General features: G+C 36.7%; 1 protein-coding gene across 8 annotated transcripts in view; it reads right to left on the bottom strand.

Moving 5' to 3' along the window:
- The window catches only part of ADGB (androglobin), a 176,823-nt gene that overhangs the window by 143,485 nt on the left and 16,280 nt on the right, over positions 1 to 17,058 (bottom strand). For 3 of the 8 annotated variants that reach the window (XM_081529900.1, XM_081529898.1, XM_081529897.1), the window contains exons 2-5: positions 12,513 to 12,669; positions 10,687 to 10,779; positions 7,792 to 7,863; positions 5,173 to 5,382 (exon numbers count right to left, since the gene is read on the bottom strand). In XM_081529900.1, coding sequence (XP_081386026.1) covers positions 5,173 to 5,382; positions 7,792 to 7,863; positions 10,687 to 10,779; positions 12,513 to 12,669 — 532 coding nt within the window. Of the gene's footprint in view, positions 1 to 1,427; positions 1,530 to 5,172; positions 5,383 to 7,791; positions 7,864 to 10,686; positions 10,780 to 12,512; positions 12,670 to 17,058 lie in introns of those variants that run through there. The other 5 variants (XM_081529904.1, XM_081529901.1, XM_081529899.1 and 2 more) reach the window with 4 other exon arrangements.

Here is a 17,058-nt window from a genome sequence, read left to right as displayed (position 1 = left end):
AGTATTTTACTATACTCTCTAGGGCTACAGTCCAATTTTAAAGAATGGATCAAAGTAGAAGAGAACTAGCAAGAGGTTACTGTAACTTGGCTTCTGTATTTACTTTACCAAAAGAACTATAGATTGGGCCAATGGTGAAAATAAGAATATATGTATGAACAAAAGCCCTGGGAAAAGAAAACATCTAGAAAGCAATAGCTTCATATTCATATATATATATATCCTTATATTAATGAAATGTTGGGAAGGATTGGGGGCAGGAGGAGAAGTGGACGACAGAGGATGAGATGGCTGGATGGCATCATCGACTCGATGGACATGGGTTTGGGTAGACTCTGGGAGGTGGTGATGGACAGGGACGCCTGGCGTGCTGTGATTCATGGGGTCGCAAAGAGTCGGACATGACTGAGCGACTGAACTGAACTGAACTAAGTGGATATTTCATACTCAGTGCATAAAGAAAAGTGAAGCAGATTCAGGGGAGACAGCATCAGGGTTTCAGGCAGGGTGGAGAGTGCTCAGAATGAGTGCCTGAAGTGTTCAACACAGGAGATACTCAGGCATTGGCTATTATAGTCTAAAACAGGTTACCAGCTACTTTTTCCATATGTAAGAAAATGATCATTCACATAATCATGTACAGAGGAAAATAGACGTCAATATTGTTACCCCCAAAATTCACATATATATTCTAAGTAAATAAAATTTTGGAATGCATATTCCTTCTGAATGAAAGATGAATCAAAATAAAATGTTCCAGAGAAGGGAAGCTGTAGTAAAAACAAACAAACACAAAACAATGATGAGGAGTAAGGATTAACCCTTTTATATGTAGAACAAGGAATAAACAATTATAAATATGTGTCCAAAGATAAATACTAGTAGAAATGTTTACCCAGAAATGCTAAGAAAACATTGAAATGAGAGTAAGAGGTGCATTTTATTCCAAAAAATCAAAGCAAACTATAAATTCCTTATAATTAAAGTAATATGGTATCTGAAGAGAACAAGGAAAGTAGTGAAAGAAAAGAGAGTCCCAAATCAAACACAATTTCAAATTGGAAAATTAGTGTATGATAAAAGCAGTTTTTAAAATCAATGGGTAAAAGATAAAATATTGATATAAAATGCTGGGGCAACTGGCTGAGGTTTTTTAAGTAAAAAAAAAAAATAAACCAGTTCTTCATTTCTCACAGTAGATGAAACAAATGAAAGATCTAAACATTAAAATAAAACTAAAGGGAAATATTTTTTGTATTCTTGAGGTAGTACCTTATTTAAATGACAAATATCCTAGATTCTGTAAAGAAATATAATGACATAATTGACTACATAAAAATTACAAATCACAGTCAGGTGGAGGCCACACAGCTAAAAAGACTAATTTAAAAAGTGCTTCCTTTATATTCACATTTATTATTACCTACAATGTATAAAGCCTTCCCAAGTGGCTCAGTGGTAAAGAATTTGCTTGCAATCAGGAGACAGAAGAGACATAGGAGACACAGGTTCAATCCCTGGGTTGGGAAGATTTCCTGGAGGAGGAAATGGCAAAGTGAAGTTTGGGATGTAAATTGCCTGGGAAATTCCATGGACAGCGGAGCCTGGCAGGCTATAATCCATGGGGTTTCAAATAGATGGAGACAGCTCAGCAACTAAACAATAACAATGTATAAAAGAATACAATTCCATAATAAAACTTTAAATAACCTGTTTTATAAGTAGGCAATAGGGGCATACCAGAGGAACTAAGCAAGTTTGGGCAGTTGAACCACAGCAAGGTCATATTGTGAGAGAATCGGGCGGATGTGATCACTACATCCCCTCTATTTTTGCATCTGGACTCAAGATGGGCAGGAGAGCATCTGGGAAGCTGATCGTGTGGGTCTCCCACTGACTCTACCAAGGGGTAGGAGGAGGAATGACCCATTCCTTTGGCTTCCACAATAGGAGGCAGCAGTGGGGGAAGAGAGGAGCAAAGAAAGAATATGGGAAAGAGGGGAGGAAACTACTAGTGTTGAGAATCTACTATTTGTCAGGACGTTGTCCGGTTCTTTTACGTAATTACCACATTTTATTGTTCCCTGTATTTGTTCCAGGACATATTGCATGCCTATTCTCTTGAGGGAGATGGTCTCTCTGCCTTTCTGTGCAAGGGACCCTGAAGGGCCCATGTGGCCCTAAGAATGGATCTGGAGATACTGAAGATGAGAAAAGCTTTCTGTCAAGTCTCAGTGAGCACAAATAAGACCATGCTCTTCAGAGATGAGTGCCAGCAAGGGGCCTATCACATAATTCACATGGAGCTAATCATCTCAGTGCTCAGCAGTTTAGCATCATTCCCCACACGTGACACCAAAGAGGGACCAGAAGAAGTCACTGGACATGGGGTTGTCTTTCTGATTCCTAGCCCTCTTTCCCAAGAACTATAGTATCTAAAGAGGCAGGTTAAATGACTGTGTCAGACTGACATTTCCAAATTAGACTAAATTCATTTTTAAAAAGTTTCTGAATTCAGGAAGGTGTAGGTTTCTGAGGAATCTGTACAGTTAAATAGAAATCACATTTTCTTTGCAAAATGGTATACAGTGTTAATAAACATTGACCCTATCCAGGAAGAAATTAGAAAAGATGGGAGGATGTCAACGAGCAGAGAGAGAGAGAAACTAACAGGGTTGGTTTACTGTTCTGCTGACGCTGTTTTGAAATTCTTGATAATTTTGAACTTCGTCCCAACTCAAGTTTAGGCAAATGTACAGAAGTGGGTCTAAATACCCAGGCATCTGACCTCCTTACTCTTCCCGTGTTTACTTTCTTTCTATAATCCTACACTGTCCTCTGTGTATCCACATTCTTAATGCCAAATCCTCCCTCTCATTCCTCTGTACACATGTAATACTCTAAAGTCTACTCTGTCAAATCTGCCTCCTGATTGGTCAACATAGAAGGGTAAAGGAATTTAGGAAGTTATTTTCTCTAATAACACTTTGACTTTCAAGGTCTTGAAAAAAAGGTGTTATAAAAAAAAATAAACCCAAACTCCCATTTTGGATTTCAAAGGCTAAGATTCCCTTCTCTACCTTTCTATTGTGCATGCTCAGTTGCTAGGTCGTGTCCGACTGTTTTGCAACCCCATGGACTCCTCTGTCCATGGGATTTCTCAGGCAAGAATACTGGAGTGGGTTGCCATTTCCTTCTCCAGAGAATCTTCCCAACCAGGGATCGAACCAGCATCTCCTGCACTGGCAGGCAAATTCTTTACTGCTGAGTCACCTGGGAAGCCCCTTCCTACTGTAATGATCCTATTGATTCCTAAGCATTGGCCTTTCAGCATTCCCCAACCCAGGAAGAATAGATGGCTCCGGCTCATTAAGGAGAAAGCCATGTTCTTAGAAATACACGATAGCATGATTTACTTTCCTCATTGCCTCAGATCTTCAAGAATACTTTTCCTCTGTTGCCAGGCCCAACTTCGTGGGTATGTGACTCGTGCAATCACGTGGGACCCCACACTCTGCAGGACCTCATGCCTTGCTTAAAGTGCTGATATCACCATCTTGAAATGGCTAATAACTTTTGAACAAGAGACTCTACAATCCCATAGCTGGGCCTGCCTGCAGCTCTGGGCCTTTAGAAAAGAGCATTCCACCATGACAAACCCAAAGGTGTTTAATATAATCTAGCATTGTTCAGTGGGGTGTGAGTCTACTTCATTGTGTTAATTAAGGGGTTTTGAATTCTCTACTTGTGCTTTCTACTATCCCGTTTGCTTCTTTTCAGGCGAAGGTAAACTATTTCCTGTGTCAAAGTGAGATTTTTTAACATGAAAACAAATATGAAGTTCAGGGCAAAAAATGGATCAGATCAGGCCCTTCAGGAGAAGCAAAGAGAGGACTGGATCACACTTAAGCTCAAACACTGTTTCCCGCCCATGACCCTGATACCACATCAGAGAAGGCAGAGCCCTATGCATCCACCTGCCTACCCAGCCTGCCCACCTGGAAGGTCAGAGGCAGCAGAGGACTGCCCCTCAGGGGTCCCAGCAGCACTAGTTTTACAGAGTGAAGTAAGTCAGAAAGAGAAAGACAAATATCATATATTAATGCATATAATCACTGCAGATGATGATTGCAGCCATGAAATTAAAAGACGCTTACTCCTTGGAAGGAAAGTTATGACCAACCTAGACAGCATATTAAAAAGCAGAGACATTATTTTGCCAACAAAGATCCATCTGGTCAAAGCTATGGTGTTTCCAGTAGTCATGTATGGATGTGAGAGTTGGCAGTCCTGGTCGTTCATTGGAAGGACTGATGTTGAAGCTGAAACTCCAATACTTTGGCCACCTCATGTGAAGGGTTGACTCATTGGAAAAGACCCTGATGCTGGGAAGGATTGGGGGCAGGAGGAGAAGGGGACGACAGAGGATGAGATGGCTGGATGGCATCATCGACTCAATGGACATGAGTTTGGGTAGACTCCAGGAGTTTGTGATGGACAGGAAGGCCTGGCATGCTGAGATTCATGGGGTTGCAAAGAGTTGGACATGACTGAGTGACTGAACTGAACTGAACTGAATGCATATATGTGAAATCTGAAAAAAAATGGTATAGAAGATTTTATTTGCAAAGCAGAAACAGAGACACAGATGTAGAGAATAAACATATGTATATCAAGGGGGAAGGGGCATGGTGGGATGAGTTGGGAGATTGGGATTGGCATATATGCACTATTGGTACTATGTGTAAAATAGATAACTAATGAGAGCATGCTGTAGAGCACAGGGAACTCTACTCATTGCTCTGTGGGGACCTAAATGGGAAGGAAATCTGAAACAAAGGAGATATATGTATATGTATTGCTGATTCATTCTGCTATACAGTCAAAACTAACACAACATTGTAAAGTAACTATATTCCAATAAAAATAATATATATATATATATTTAAACATTAAAAAAATAAAAAGCACAGGGAACTGGTATCACAGAGGATGCAACTGTGTTCTTTTAAATCTCAAATTACATATGCAGGACTTTTCCCCCAGTAGGTACACAGTTGACAGCCTTTATAAACTGTCTCATTTTCTATTAGCTTCTTTAAAAGCAGGTAAGAGAAACATATTGCAATATGAAAGACACACAAATGTTAACACATGTGTACAAGAACTTACCATCCAGTAAAGCTTCACTACATACTTTCCATAGCTATTAAACAAGGGCATGTGACCCTTCACAGCCTTGCATAGAGAGTATATGTGTTCCCAGGGCTTCCAGACCAGAAGAGGGGGTTCCCCTGCTGTTCCTTTAAAATAATTGGTCAAAGCACTCCCATTGAATATCTTCCACACGGTATAGATTTCGCTGATAATCCATCTCATTAGCTAGAGGTAAAGACCAATAGTGTTCATTAGTTATTTTTCAATTGTTGGCACTGTAATTTTGGGAGTGGGTGGAGTTGAAAATCTACTTCCAGTAGTACTATTAGATTCTACGTGTAATATATTCTACATTTTTATTTCTGACCTACAGAATAAAGTCATATATCTTGCTTTTGTTCTCAGAAAATATAATCATAATACAAGCTAAAAATCCTTAGCTAAGAGCTGTCTTTCAGAGTAAATGGTCAGTGATTTGACACTGACCACCATTTTAGCTGTGTGTGTGTGTGTGTGTAAGTGTGTGACAGAAAAGGAGAGAGAAGGGAGGAAGACTGAATACTTCTGAGAGCAATGATGGCTTTATTTTGGAATTTTTATAAAGGATTGAGCTGTGAAAGTGAACGCATTAGTTACTCAGTAGTGCCCAACTCTTTGTGAGCCTATGGACTGTAGTTCACCAGGCTCCTTTGTTCATGGGATTCTCCAGGCAAGAATACTGGAATGGGTTGTCATGCCCTCCTCCAGGGGATTTTCCCAGCTCAGGTATTGAACCCAAGTTTTTTAAGTCTCTTGCATTGGCAGACGAGTTCTTTACCACTGCTGCTGCTGCTGCAAAGTCACTTCAGTCGTGTTCGACTCTGTGCAACCCCATAGACGGCAGCCCACCAGGCTCCGCCGTCACTGGGATTCTCCAGGCAGGAATACTGGAGTGGATTGCCATTTCCTTCTCCAGTGCATGAAAGGGAAAAGTGAAAGAGAAGTCGCTCAGTTGTGTCCGACTCTTAGCGACCCCATGGACTGTAGCCTACCAGGCTCCTCCATCCATGGGATTTTCCAGGCAAGGGTACTGGAGCGGGGTGCCATTGCTCTTTACCACTAGTGCCACCTTATTGAGCTACTATTCTGTAAATGTGAGAATTTGAGAAGATAATGATCCTTCTATCTCAATAAGATCAATTAGAAAAGCAATGAGACATGAGAAAGAAGTAAAACTGGGCACACACTTAAATACACTCTAAGTCCCGTATTCATGTGTTGATCAGCAGGTACAGCAGTGCTCCAGGTAAAACTCCCACCTGCAAGGTTTTCATCAGGCGGCAAGGCACAGTGAAGAGTTGAACTTCAGAGTATGTTTCACTGCCTAGTTTGTAAGGAGATTAAATACTTCAGTCTGAAGTCATAAGATTTATATTTTTCTTAATTTGGTTATCTAGAAAGCTTCTTAAAGGTAGGTTAAGTTGAAAAAGACAAATCAGATATCCTCCTATGTACCTGGAGATTTCACTATAGAATTATTTTATACTTCCTTTGTGGAATTCAAAATATGACACAAATGAACCTATCTACAAAACAGAAACAGACTGACAGACATAGAGACAGTCTTGTGGTTGCCAAGAAAGAAGGTGGGGGGGGGGAAATGGACTGGGTGTTTGGGATTAGCAGATGCAAACTATTATGTATATAATGGATAAATAACAAGGTCCTACTGTATAGCACAGTGAACTATATTTAATACTCTGTGATAAACCATATAGAAAAAATATACAAAAGAATGCATGCATAATATATATGTATATATGTAGAATTGAATCACTTTGCTGTAAAACAGAAACTAAGATAACATTGTAAATCAACTACACTTCAATAAAAATAAATAAATAAAACATTTTACACTTTCATGGAAAACATGCTAAAGTGTTTAGAATTCATAAAATATAAAACATTTCAGAGATAATTTGATACTACTCAGTACAACCTGACAAAAAAATAAATACTTTTATTTTAGTATTGGCCAAGATGTTAAAGATAAGAAAGACAAAATGTTTGAATTGATAATAACTACATCCCACTCCTATGACTGGGCCATCGGAGAAAATAATGAAAAAATCCCTGTTTCTGATCTAACTACCTTAGGAAAGTGGAACAAGTCTACTTATGATGGATAGAACCCCGGGTGGAGAGGGAGAAGGTGAATTCCCACAGGCTGTGGGACTGCTGCACTGAAAATCTGTCTTGTGTAGGTGAGGTATTGCATTTGAACTGAATTTCCTGATTCCTCCACATTGGCAAGTCAAACACCACCAGACACCCTAATGTAGGCTTGGACTGGCAACAACTTTATGTTAATTGCTAGGCACATGGATCCAGAAGAGAAATGCTCAGCTGGTGAGAACCTGACTACCCTGGTCCATGGCACAAGCAGTGCTAATATTAATATCTCCTCCACCGACTCTCTTGCTAAACTCAATTAAAGAGCTTCTCTTCCTCTTTGAGTGTCTGGGTATGAAATATTTAGTTATACTAAAATTTAAAGGTGAGGAACAACACTGAAATTGACCACCTGAGAGTTGTTTAAGCAGGCCCAGAAGGCATTCTTCAAGGAGCTTTTTGGTTCCTACTTCCCCAACCTACCTCACTGCAGAGTAAATGCTCATTGGCTGAAAACAAGTCAAACAGGATTTCATTTTTCACAACCACTGGAGCCTGAAATAAAAATATATAGAGAGAGATATTGCTCCTTGGGAAAAATTAAGGAAATGTAGTTTACTGATACAATTTCATGTGCTACATACAGGCCAAATTTGATTTCGTTTCTCACAGAGGAATTGGAAGAAATAAAAAAAAAAAATCTTATTCTATAAGATAACCTCTGATAGAGCTGTGACATTAATTTAATAATGTAATGCCTATAAAATACACTATTTTAACATAATAAATTGTTGTAAGATGTAACATATGCAGATAAATTTAGCATGCATACACACACAGAGTTTAAAACCTGATTTGAAATTTAAATAAACCACTCAAGTTAAACCTGAAGCTTAGTTAACATCTGGTAGCTAGAAAAATCTCTTCATCTTGGATGAAAAATATTAACTGAGACAGCTTTTAAAAATCTTGTTTGACTTCAAATCTTGTAAAATCTTTTAAAGTTAATTTTGTGGTCATTATTTCATTTGTATATATCTAAAGTTGCTTTTATATATGAAGATCAGTAAAGGAAAAAGATAATAGGGAAAAATATGACTTGTAGCAAATGTTTTTAATTAGTTACAATTAATATCAACTTTATATACTTAACACACCAAATTAACATGAAAATGACTTTGATTAGCAAAGTAGATTTTTATAGAAACTCAATCATCTGTATAACTAGCACCTTGAAAACTCAATAAAGTACTTTCAAATGTCTGAGAGAAATTTACCTACAACTACCTTGAAGGCCAGAATTGACTCTTAAGTTCATAATTTACAAGCGCAATTTATAAAATTACATACATATATTGTATCAAAAACATATATATATATATATATTCAGTGGCTTCCCTGGTGGCTCAGCAGTAAAGAATAATGCAGGAGACACAGGAGATGTAGGTTCGATCCCTGGGTCAGGAAGATCCCCTGGAGAAGGAAATGGCAACCTACTCCAGTATCCTTGCCTGGGAAATCCCATGAACAGATGAGCCTGGCAAGCTACAGTCCATGAGGATGCAAAGAGTCAGATATGACTTGGTGACTAAACAACAACAATACATATTCAGTAAATTTTATATAGAAAGGTCATTATTGTTTCACAATATTTTTGTCTAAACTTTATGTATGTCCATATTTATTGGCTCAGATGGTAAAGAATCTGCCTGCAACACAGGAGACCCAGGTTTGATCCCTGGGTCAGGAATATTCCCTGGAGAAGGGAATGGCACCCCATTCCAGTATCCTTGCCTGGAGAATCCCATGGACAAGCAGAGCCTGATGGGCTACAGTCCATGGGATCCCAAAAGGTTGGACACAACTGGGTGACTAACACTTTCACTTTTTCTTGTCCATATTTAATGTCTCAAAATCAAATGTGTTTATCACTGTGGACTCAGACAATACAACTTGGCCAGCACTATTCTAAAACTACTGCTTGGCTGGACTTTCAGTTCTGGCTGTTATGGTCCACTCCCAGCACGACAGACCAAGAGAAGGGGTCAGTGCAAAGGGAGAGAGGTAAGAAGATGGATGACAGTATTTCAATAAGGTGGAAATGTCATTGTCAACAATGAATTCATTTATTTTTAGTACAAGTGTATCTCTCAGACCTAAGATATGCTAAAAAGATAAAAAGGTAGAAAACTTTCCTACTTATTCAAACTTACAACACTCTCACTTCATGGAATTTATAGTCTTCATTTGCTTGGAATGTAAATTCTGTACTTAGAGTGAGTAGAGCCTGAGTATTATTAATAATACATACATGTTAAGTTAATTGTATTAATATCACAGAATTTGCGATCTTCATTTCAAAGCCACCTAACAATATAACTGATTTAAAAGTAAGATTTGTATAAATTTGATTTATTTAAAGCTTTTTACAGACAGGCATTGAAAAAGTACTCTGATGGACAAAGATGTACTTTCTTATTTTCTAATTTTGATAAATATTTAAGGTTTAGTGTTTCTGACTTTCTTAACTAATATCAATAATTGAAAATATGATGGATAAATTCTATTTTCTTCATTAGTAGCAGTGCTGCTAAAAGCTTAAACTCTTAGGAATAAAATCACTTTGCATAGAAACAGAGATGCAATGAATTCCATAATCACAGACGAATCCACTCCATTTTAATCTTCTGACTAGCATTAAGTACCTAATTTAGCCTACTAGTTTTCTATGCATTAGATGAAAGTGGGAGATTCAAGAAGGGAAAAAAAGACATTAGTGATAATTAAGCCTATAAAAATACCAAATATATTCAAACTAACATAGCTATTAATTAGGAAGATAGATCAATGTATCTAAAGCTTTACTGTATATAAGCACTATTTAAAATGAAGTTTTCTTGGGTGATGTGCACATCAGTATGATTCAAATGGAGCTCAGATATGAAAGTGGCCCTTGGAAAATGCTTCAAAAATTCCTGGAAGAGAGAAACCCAAGTGCTATTCTCTTGGACTGGAAAATTAATGCTAATGAACTCTAACCTAAAAAGACACTTCCATAAGATAAGAAGCAGAGAGGAGAAAGTGTGTCAGGATTTAATGAAAAACTTTGTGCAACATTTTAGGTTGTAATTTGACATCATGCAGAGAAGAAGAAAACTTGAGGCCTTAAGCAAAATGTCAATATTCTTTTGGAAACCAGTACAAACTATATTGATAAATATTTATTTCTAATTTAAATGCCAAAAAGTAATTACCTTTTCTTACTAGATACCACAGGAAAACTCCCTTAAGTTGTTTTTAAAATGCAAATTTTCAAAAGTAGGATATTATATCTCATAGCTAATACAAATTTTGTTTAATAGTAAAATTATCTCTTACCCGATTGATTAAAAAATCCTGTGGACGTTTCCAGGAATAAATTTTCAATGATGATGGTAACTCAATTTTTCCTTCAGGGTCTTCAAAAAAATGCTACAAAAAAAATGTGTTAAGTTTTTTCTCTATATAGTTTTATTAAAATAAAAACAACTCTACCCCAATAAAAATAAATATATCAAATGGATCTGAACAATAAAGAAGCATTTATAGAGGAATTTGTGTGACTGTTCTCAGAGCTAGTTCATAAAGTACTTAGAGAATATTGAATTAACATTGCTGTAATTAATTAATGAAACCTTGGTTATTAAATAGCATTTTGATTGCAGAGGAAGTAGTCCAAACAAGCATGAGCTGCTTTGGAGTGTGAATTAGGTATGGTAGGGAGACAATTTTGAATGGGCCAGTAAGGCCATATTTTCCATTGAAAATATTGTTTTTTTAATCTAAGTAGAGAAGATTTAAAAAATATTTACTTATTTTTCAATGGCTAGAATCATAAAAAGGATTGCATGTAAATGAAATTTGTACCTTTGACCAGTGCTCAGCTGCTCAACTGAGAATTTGCAAAATCTATCTTGCTGATGAAAATTCCCAAACAATCCCTATAAGACCTGAATTTCTATTAAAATATGTAAAACATGACCATTTTCATTTGAACTCAGAAAGTTCAAAAGTCCTTTGCATCTAAACATTTCATAATTACCTTAGGTATGGCACAAAGAATACATTATCTCACATATTGTTATTTGAAATTGTTCAATACTAACAATGTCAGCAATTAATTATATTTACTGCCTTTTGTGTAAACAAATTACTGATATGAATCATGCAGTTTGTGATTCTTCACTTTGTGAACAAAATGTAAATGCTAATAAGTACCACTTCTGAGAGTTCTTTGCAAATAAAGACAATAGAGTTCAACCTAGCCATTACGGCAATTTTGTGTTTTGAAAATTGTACTGTGTTCTAAAAGTACTTCTGTTAAATGAATTACTGCATCAAATAAATGGGCCATATTTAAAATGAAACCCAGACTAGTATCTTCTACAAAGAGGTTTTTAGAAATAAATATTCTTAAGTAAGCAATTTAACTGGAAAATGCAGGAACTCAATTCTCAGCTCCAATCTCAGGGATGCACCATGTTTAAAAGCCACAGGTAGGAACTTTACTGGTGGTCAGGGGTTAAGACACTGCCTTCTAATGCACGGGGTACAGGTTCAATCCCTGGTTAGGGAGCTAAGATCCCACGTCTCGTGGCCAAAAAAAACAAAAAATAAAACAGAAGCAATATTGAAACAAAATCAATAAAGATTTTAAAAATGATTCACATTAAAAAAAATCTTTTAAAAAAAGTCACAGGTAAATGAAGGTTGAGAGAGATTTTTACTGAAATATCTTGGGGTACAGATATAAGAGGGATTCAATTCTTACCTTGTAACATCTCTTAAAAATTTATCTTTCCTATAATCTCTAAATAACAACAGCTCACAATTTCGTGGGGGCTTCTCAGTTCCTAAACCAACATTTCTAAATACCTGGTTACCAAGTCTCTCGAAATCTATTAGCTAGCTTATTCTATCCCTTTCATTCTTATGAATTTTTGGTCATTTCTCTCCTCCCATTTACTTAAATGCAGTTCACCAAAGCTCAGGACTAAAGACCTGGAGAGACAGGTAGGATGAGGGGAGTCAAGGTGGACACAAACAAAATTTCTCTTTTTAATGGAGGCTGTGGAGAAGAGTGAGCACGTGCACATGTTAACAAATCCTATTCCACTTGCAATCAAAAACCAAACTGAAGTCTAGCCACATTCAAGTCTACTTACAAGTACAGGGCTCTTCCCCATTTTGTCCTTTTCTTTCGCACCTTTGCCAGCATCCCACTTCTCGGCATTTATGTCTGCTTCGCTCCATTCTGGCCAGATTGGAAATTTCCCCTTCTTCTGTTCAGACGGTTGTACATTACTGCCAAAAGGGTACTGACTAGAGACAGAGAGGGGAGGTGGTTTGAATTCAAATCTCTGAGATTTGAAATACTAGCTAATTTCATGAAATAAATTTAATTATCTTATTAGCAAACATATTAAACATATTTTCAATACAGTCATACCTGTAGATAGACAACTTCAACATGTTAAGGTTTTAAAGACTGAAATACCGCAAACAGATTATTCTGTAAGCAAATTTTGAGCATTAGCTCCTATATAGCATCACTGACTCAATGGACATGAATTTGAGCAAACTCTAGGAGATAAAGAACAGGGGAGCCTGGTGTGCTGCAGTCGATGGGGTTGCAGGGTCAGGTACGACTTAGCGACTGAACAACAACAAGTCCTTACTTTCTGAGGCGGGACATTCATCATCAACATAGAAGGGGAATAACAATGAAGGGGAATGGTGGTGGTTTAGTTGCTAAGTCATGTCTGACGCTTGCAAGCCCATGGACGATAGCCCACCAGGCTCCTCTGTCCATGGGATTTCCCAGGCAAGAATACTGGAGTAGGTTGCCATTTCCTTCTCCAGGTAAGCTTCCTAATCCAGGGATCGAATCCCGGTCTCCTGCATTGGCAGGCAGATTCTTTATTGACTGAGCCACCAGGGAAGACTATCAAGGGGAATTTTTATATATAATTCATACCCCCCAAAATTCTTTCTTTGTATAATAGTAATACATTAGCTATAGTAATAGCTTTCTGAAGAAGAGTGCAACTATAATTTGGATTTTTCCCAATATAAAACGTCCACTATGGTCATCATTTTAAAAGAAAATTTAGAAATACATATCAGATAAATAAGAAAGGCATACTCACATCATTCTAGAAACCACATCATTAAAAATTATTCATCCCCTCAGGTTAATGTACAAGGATATACATCTCTCTTTAAAAATGACATTATTCATCATGTTCTCTTTTATAGATTGCTTTTGTCCACTTATCAGTACACTGTTGATAGTTTCCATGCAAATAAGTGTTTACATATCTAAATACTAATTTAATGATTGCATAATATTCCATTGTATGATATATTGTCTTTCATTTAACTAATTGTCTATATTTGGAAATTTGAGGCTTTTAATTTTTAAATTATTCCCAATTATTAGCAAGACTGTGATGGCTGCCCTTTTGCCAAATCTTTGCATACATTATCATTTCCTTAGGACAAATTTTAATAAGGAAACTTACTGCATCAAAATGCTTGCATGCTTAAAATTTGTGGTATATATTTTGACTAATTTTCTACAGGAAAGTTGGACTTACACTCTCACCATTAGTATACTGGAGTTTTCCTATCTCTAAACCTCTGTTTTTGCTTTTTCTACATTTTAATGAATGGTAAAGTCTAAAAAAGGCATCTCTAACTATTTGAGTTTTAGCTACTTGTGAGGCTGGAACCCTGCTCTGGACCCTGGGATAAGCAGTGAACAAATCAGACTTAAATCTCTACTCTTATTGAGTTCAGACTCTAGCAGTGGAGACACATAATAAACAGTGTAAATTGAGTAAAATAAATAGTATTAGTATAAAGTGAAAAACACTAAAAAGAATTACAAAATAGGAAATGGAACATTTACAGTTCAACTCTCACATCCATACATGACTACTGGAAAAACCATAGCTTTGACTAGACAGACCTTTGTCAGCAAAGTGATGTCTCTGCTTTTTAATAAAGTACCTAGTTTTGTCATAGCTTTTCTTCCAAGGAGCAAGCATCTTTTAATATCATGGCTGCAGTCACCATCTGCAATTTGGGATGATGCAGATGAACCCACTCTTCATGTTAGTTAAAGTTAGTAATCAGCACTAGTTCTCTGTATCAGTCTCTCTGTGCTTGGGAGCATTTCCTTTCCTCTGGGGAGCAAGATCTTACCTTATATCTTTTAAAACAAAAGGTTCCACTTTCATAAACTGATAAGCCTTCCCTGGCAATCTAGCTGTCATTCTGACTTTCAGTTCCCTTCTTATTTCTGGATCCTGAATATTTTTATTTCTTTATGTATGTGTTTCTAGGTGTTATTATTTTTACAAATTGGAATCCACCATCTTGCTGGAAAAGAAAGTCTGATAATACATACATTGTAAAGGGGTGGTTCTAAGTAGCACGTAAGAAAATATGAAAAGGATGACTACGATAGTTATCAGGGAAAAGGGGCAATTTTTCACAATATTAATTTAAAAAATCAAGGTATAAATTAGTGTATTATAGTATCTCTGTTTTACTCGATGTTGGTACAACCTTACAGATAAAAAAGAAATTAGCAATTTTTTATCCATTAAAACCATGGTAAAATTACCTCATTTTTAAAGTTTTTACCTCAAGTTCAAAACCACTAAAAACTCATTTTGTAAAAGGAAGATTTAATTAAAAAAAAATAAGGGTTCTATTAAGACTATGTTTTGCTTTCCTCTTCATTCTGTCAAGTGTAAGTAAATATAAACTGGCTCCCTCCCTTAAGCTGTTAAGCCTTATTGCTAATTGGCCTACTTTCCTTGTAACATGTCAAATTTATTTCCATCTATATTAAAGATCACTTAGAAAGAATCTCATTAGAGATATTTTATACCAGCTCAGTAGCTCCCCTATTGTGCTAAACACACAATACAAGCAGTGGTCAAATACAGCCCAATGTCAAATATACCATAGACTTCGAATGATTGCGTACAATTGTTGCTTTTGAAACTCTCAGCACAGTGTGCCTTTGAATATCATTGCCAGAATGTACCTACTGTTCTAGCATAGTTGGGATCCTTTAAAATATTCAAAGCCCATTATTCTTGATTTCATCATTTCTGAGAATAAGATAATCCTTAAACACAAAAGTAACCCAGGACTTTTGAAGATTTAGGAAGTGGTACTTTTGGGAAATAAATTTTAAAAAATTGAAACATGCAAAGAAATCAAACCTGCCCCTGAAAAAATCAGGGGTATATGCAGAGTTACTCTATTCATATAGCAATACACCCAATACTAGTAAATGATTTAATTAATTAGAATTACAAGTTGTATAAAAGATTTTGGAGGTAAGTATTTCCTCTAGTTATATGACTAAATGCTTTATTCTACACAGTTAATCTAAATATTCTATTGAGGTAAGTGAACCATCCTGACCCTTTTAGGAGAGGCTAGCAATTTATAAGCAAAACATATCTGTGGAAATTTATTGTTTTAAAAAATAAATTAGTAAAAGTCAACAAGGATTGTTTATAATATAAAATATGCTCAGATACTCAGTCATGTCCGACTCTTTGGGACCCCATATATATTCCAAATACCAAATGATATTCCAAAGGAAACCAATGTTTAGAGGGAAGAAAATTCTAGAAAGCCAGGCAAGGGGCTGGTTTCTAGAACAGAAATACAAAATGTAAAGGTTCTTCTGGGGAAAAGAGAGCAAACACAAAAGAAGCAAATTTATAACAGAGGGCCAAGTCAGACATCTGACATGAAAATGATATATCAAGTGGGCAACACATACAAAGGTGTTAAATTAATTATATATTTCATTACTAAAATGAATTTATCACGATCGAAAGTTATTAAAAATGTGAGTGGCTGGTTGCAGAGTGTGAGGGATGGGCAAAATGGATGTAAATGATCAAAACATGCAAACTTTCTATAAAAAGTAAATGTCATGACCATGTAATGATTAACATAGTGACTGTAGTTAATAATACATTGCTGTAGCTTTGAAAGTTACTAAAAAGTAGATCTTAAAAATTCACATCACAAGGAAAAATATGTGCAACTATGTACCGTGACATGTTAACTAGACTTACTGTGGTGATCATTCACAATGTATACAAATATCAAATCATTATGTTCATAGCTGAAACTAATATAATATTATATGTCAGTCATATCTTAATTTTAAAAAGTTAATGGACTAATTACAGAAAGAACTTCTAGTGGTGGTTTGGGGGCTGGAATAGTGTAATCCACAAGCAAGTACTGGGAACTGGGTGTAATCCACAAGCAAGTACTGGGAACTGGAATTGAGTAAGCTTAAAAGTTTATTTTGGAAGAAAAGCTGAATTCACCCTGCAAATGTCAGGAGACCAGAAATAGGCTTCTTGAATGAGCAAGTGGCTTCCCTGGTGGCTCAGCGGTAAAGAACATGTCTACCAATGCAGAAGACATGGGTTCGGTCCCTGGGTCAGGAAGAGCCCCTGGAGGAGGAAATGACAACCCACTCCAGTATTCTTGCCTGGAGAATCCCATGGACAGAGGAACCTGGTGGGCGACAGCCCACAGGGTTACAGAGAATCGGACACGACTGAGCAACTGAGCATGCAGGCACGAGTGGGTCGAGTATTCATGAGCTCCTAGCTTTCAACGAAGTCTGGAATAACTCCCCTACAGTTTATGGTGTAA

This window comes from Giraffa tippelskirchi, chromosome 9 (genome assembly GCF_054371585.1).
Source record: "Giraffa tippelskirchi isolate mGirTip1 chromosome 9, T2T-mGirTip1v1.2.pri, whole genome shotgun sequence".
Taxonomy (NCBI): domain Eukaryota; kingdom Metazoa; phylum Chordata; class Mammalia; order Artiodactyla; family Giraffidae; genus Giraffa; species Giraffa tippelskirchi.
Note: the sequence above shows the minus strand (reverse complement) of the source record. Positions and strands in the feature narration are given on the sequence as shown.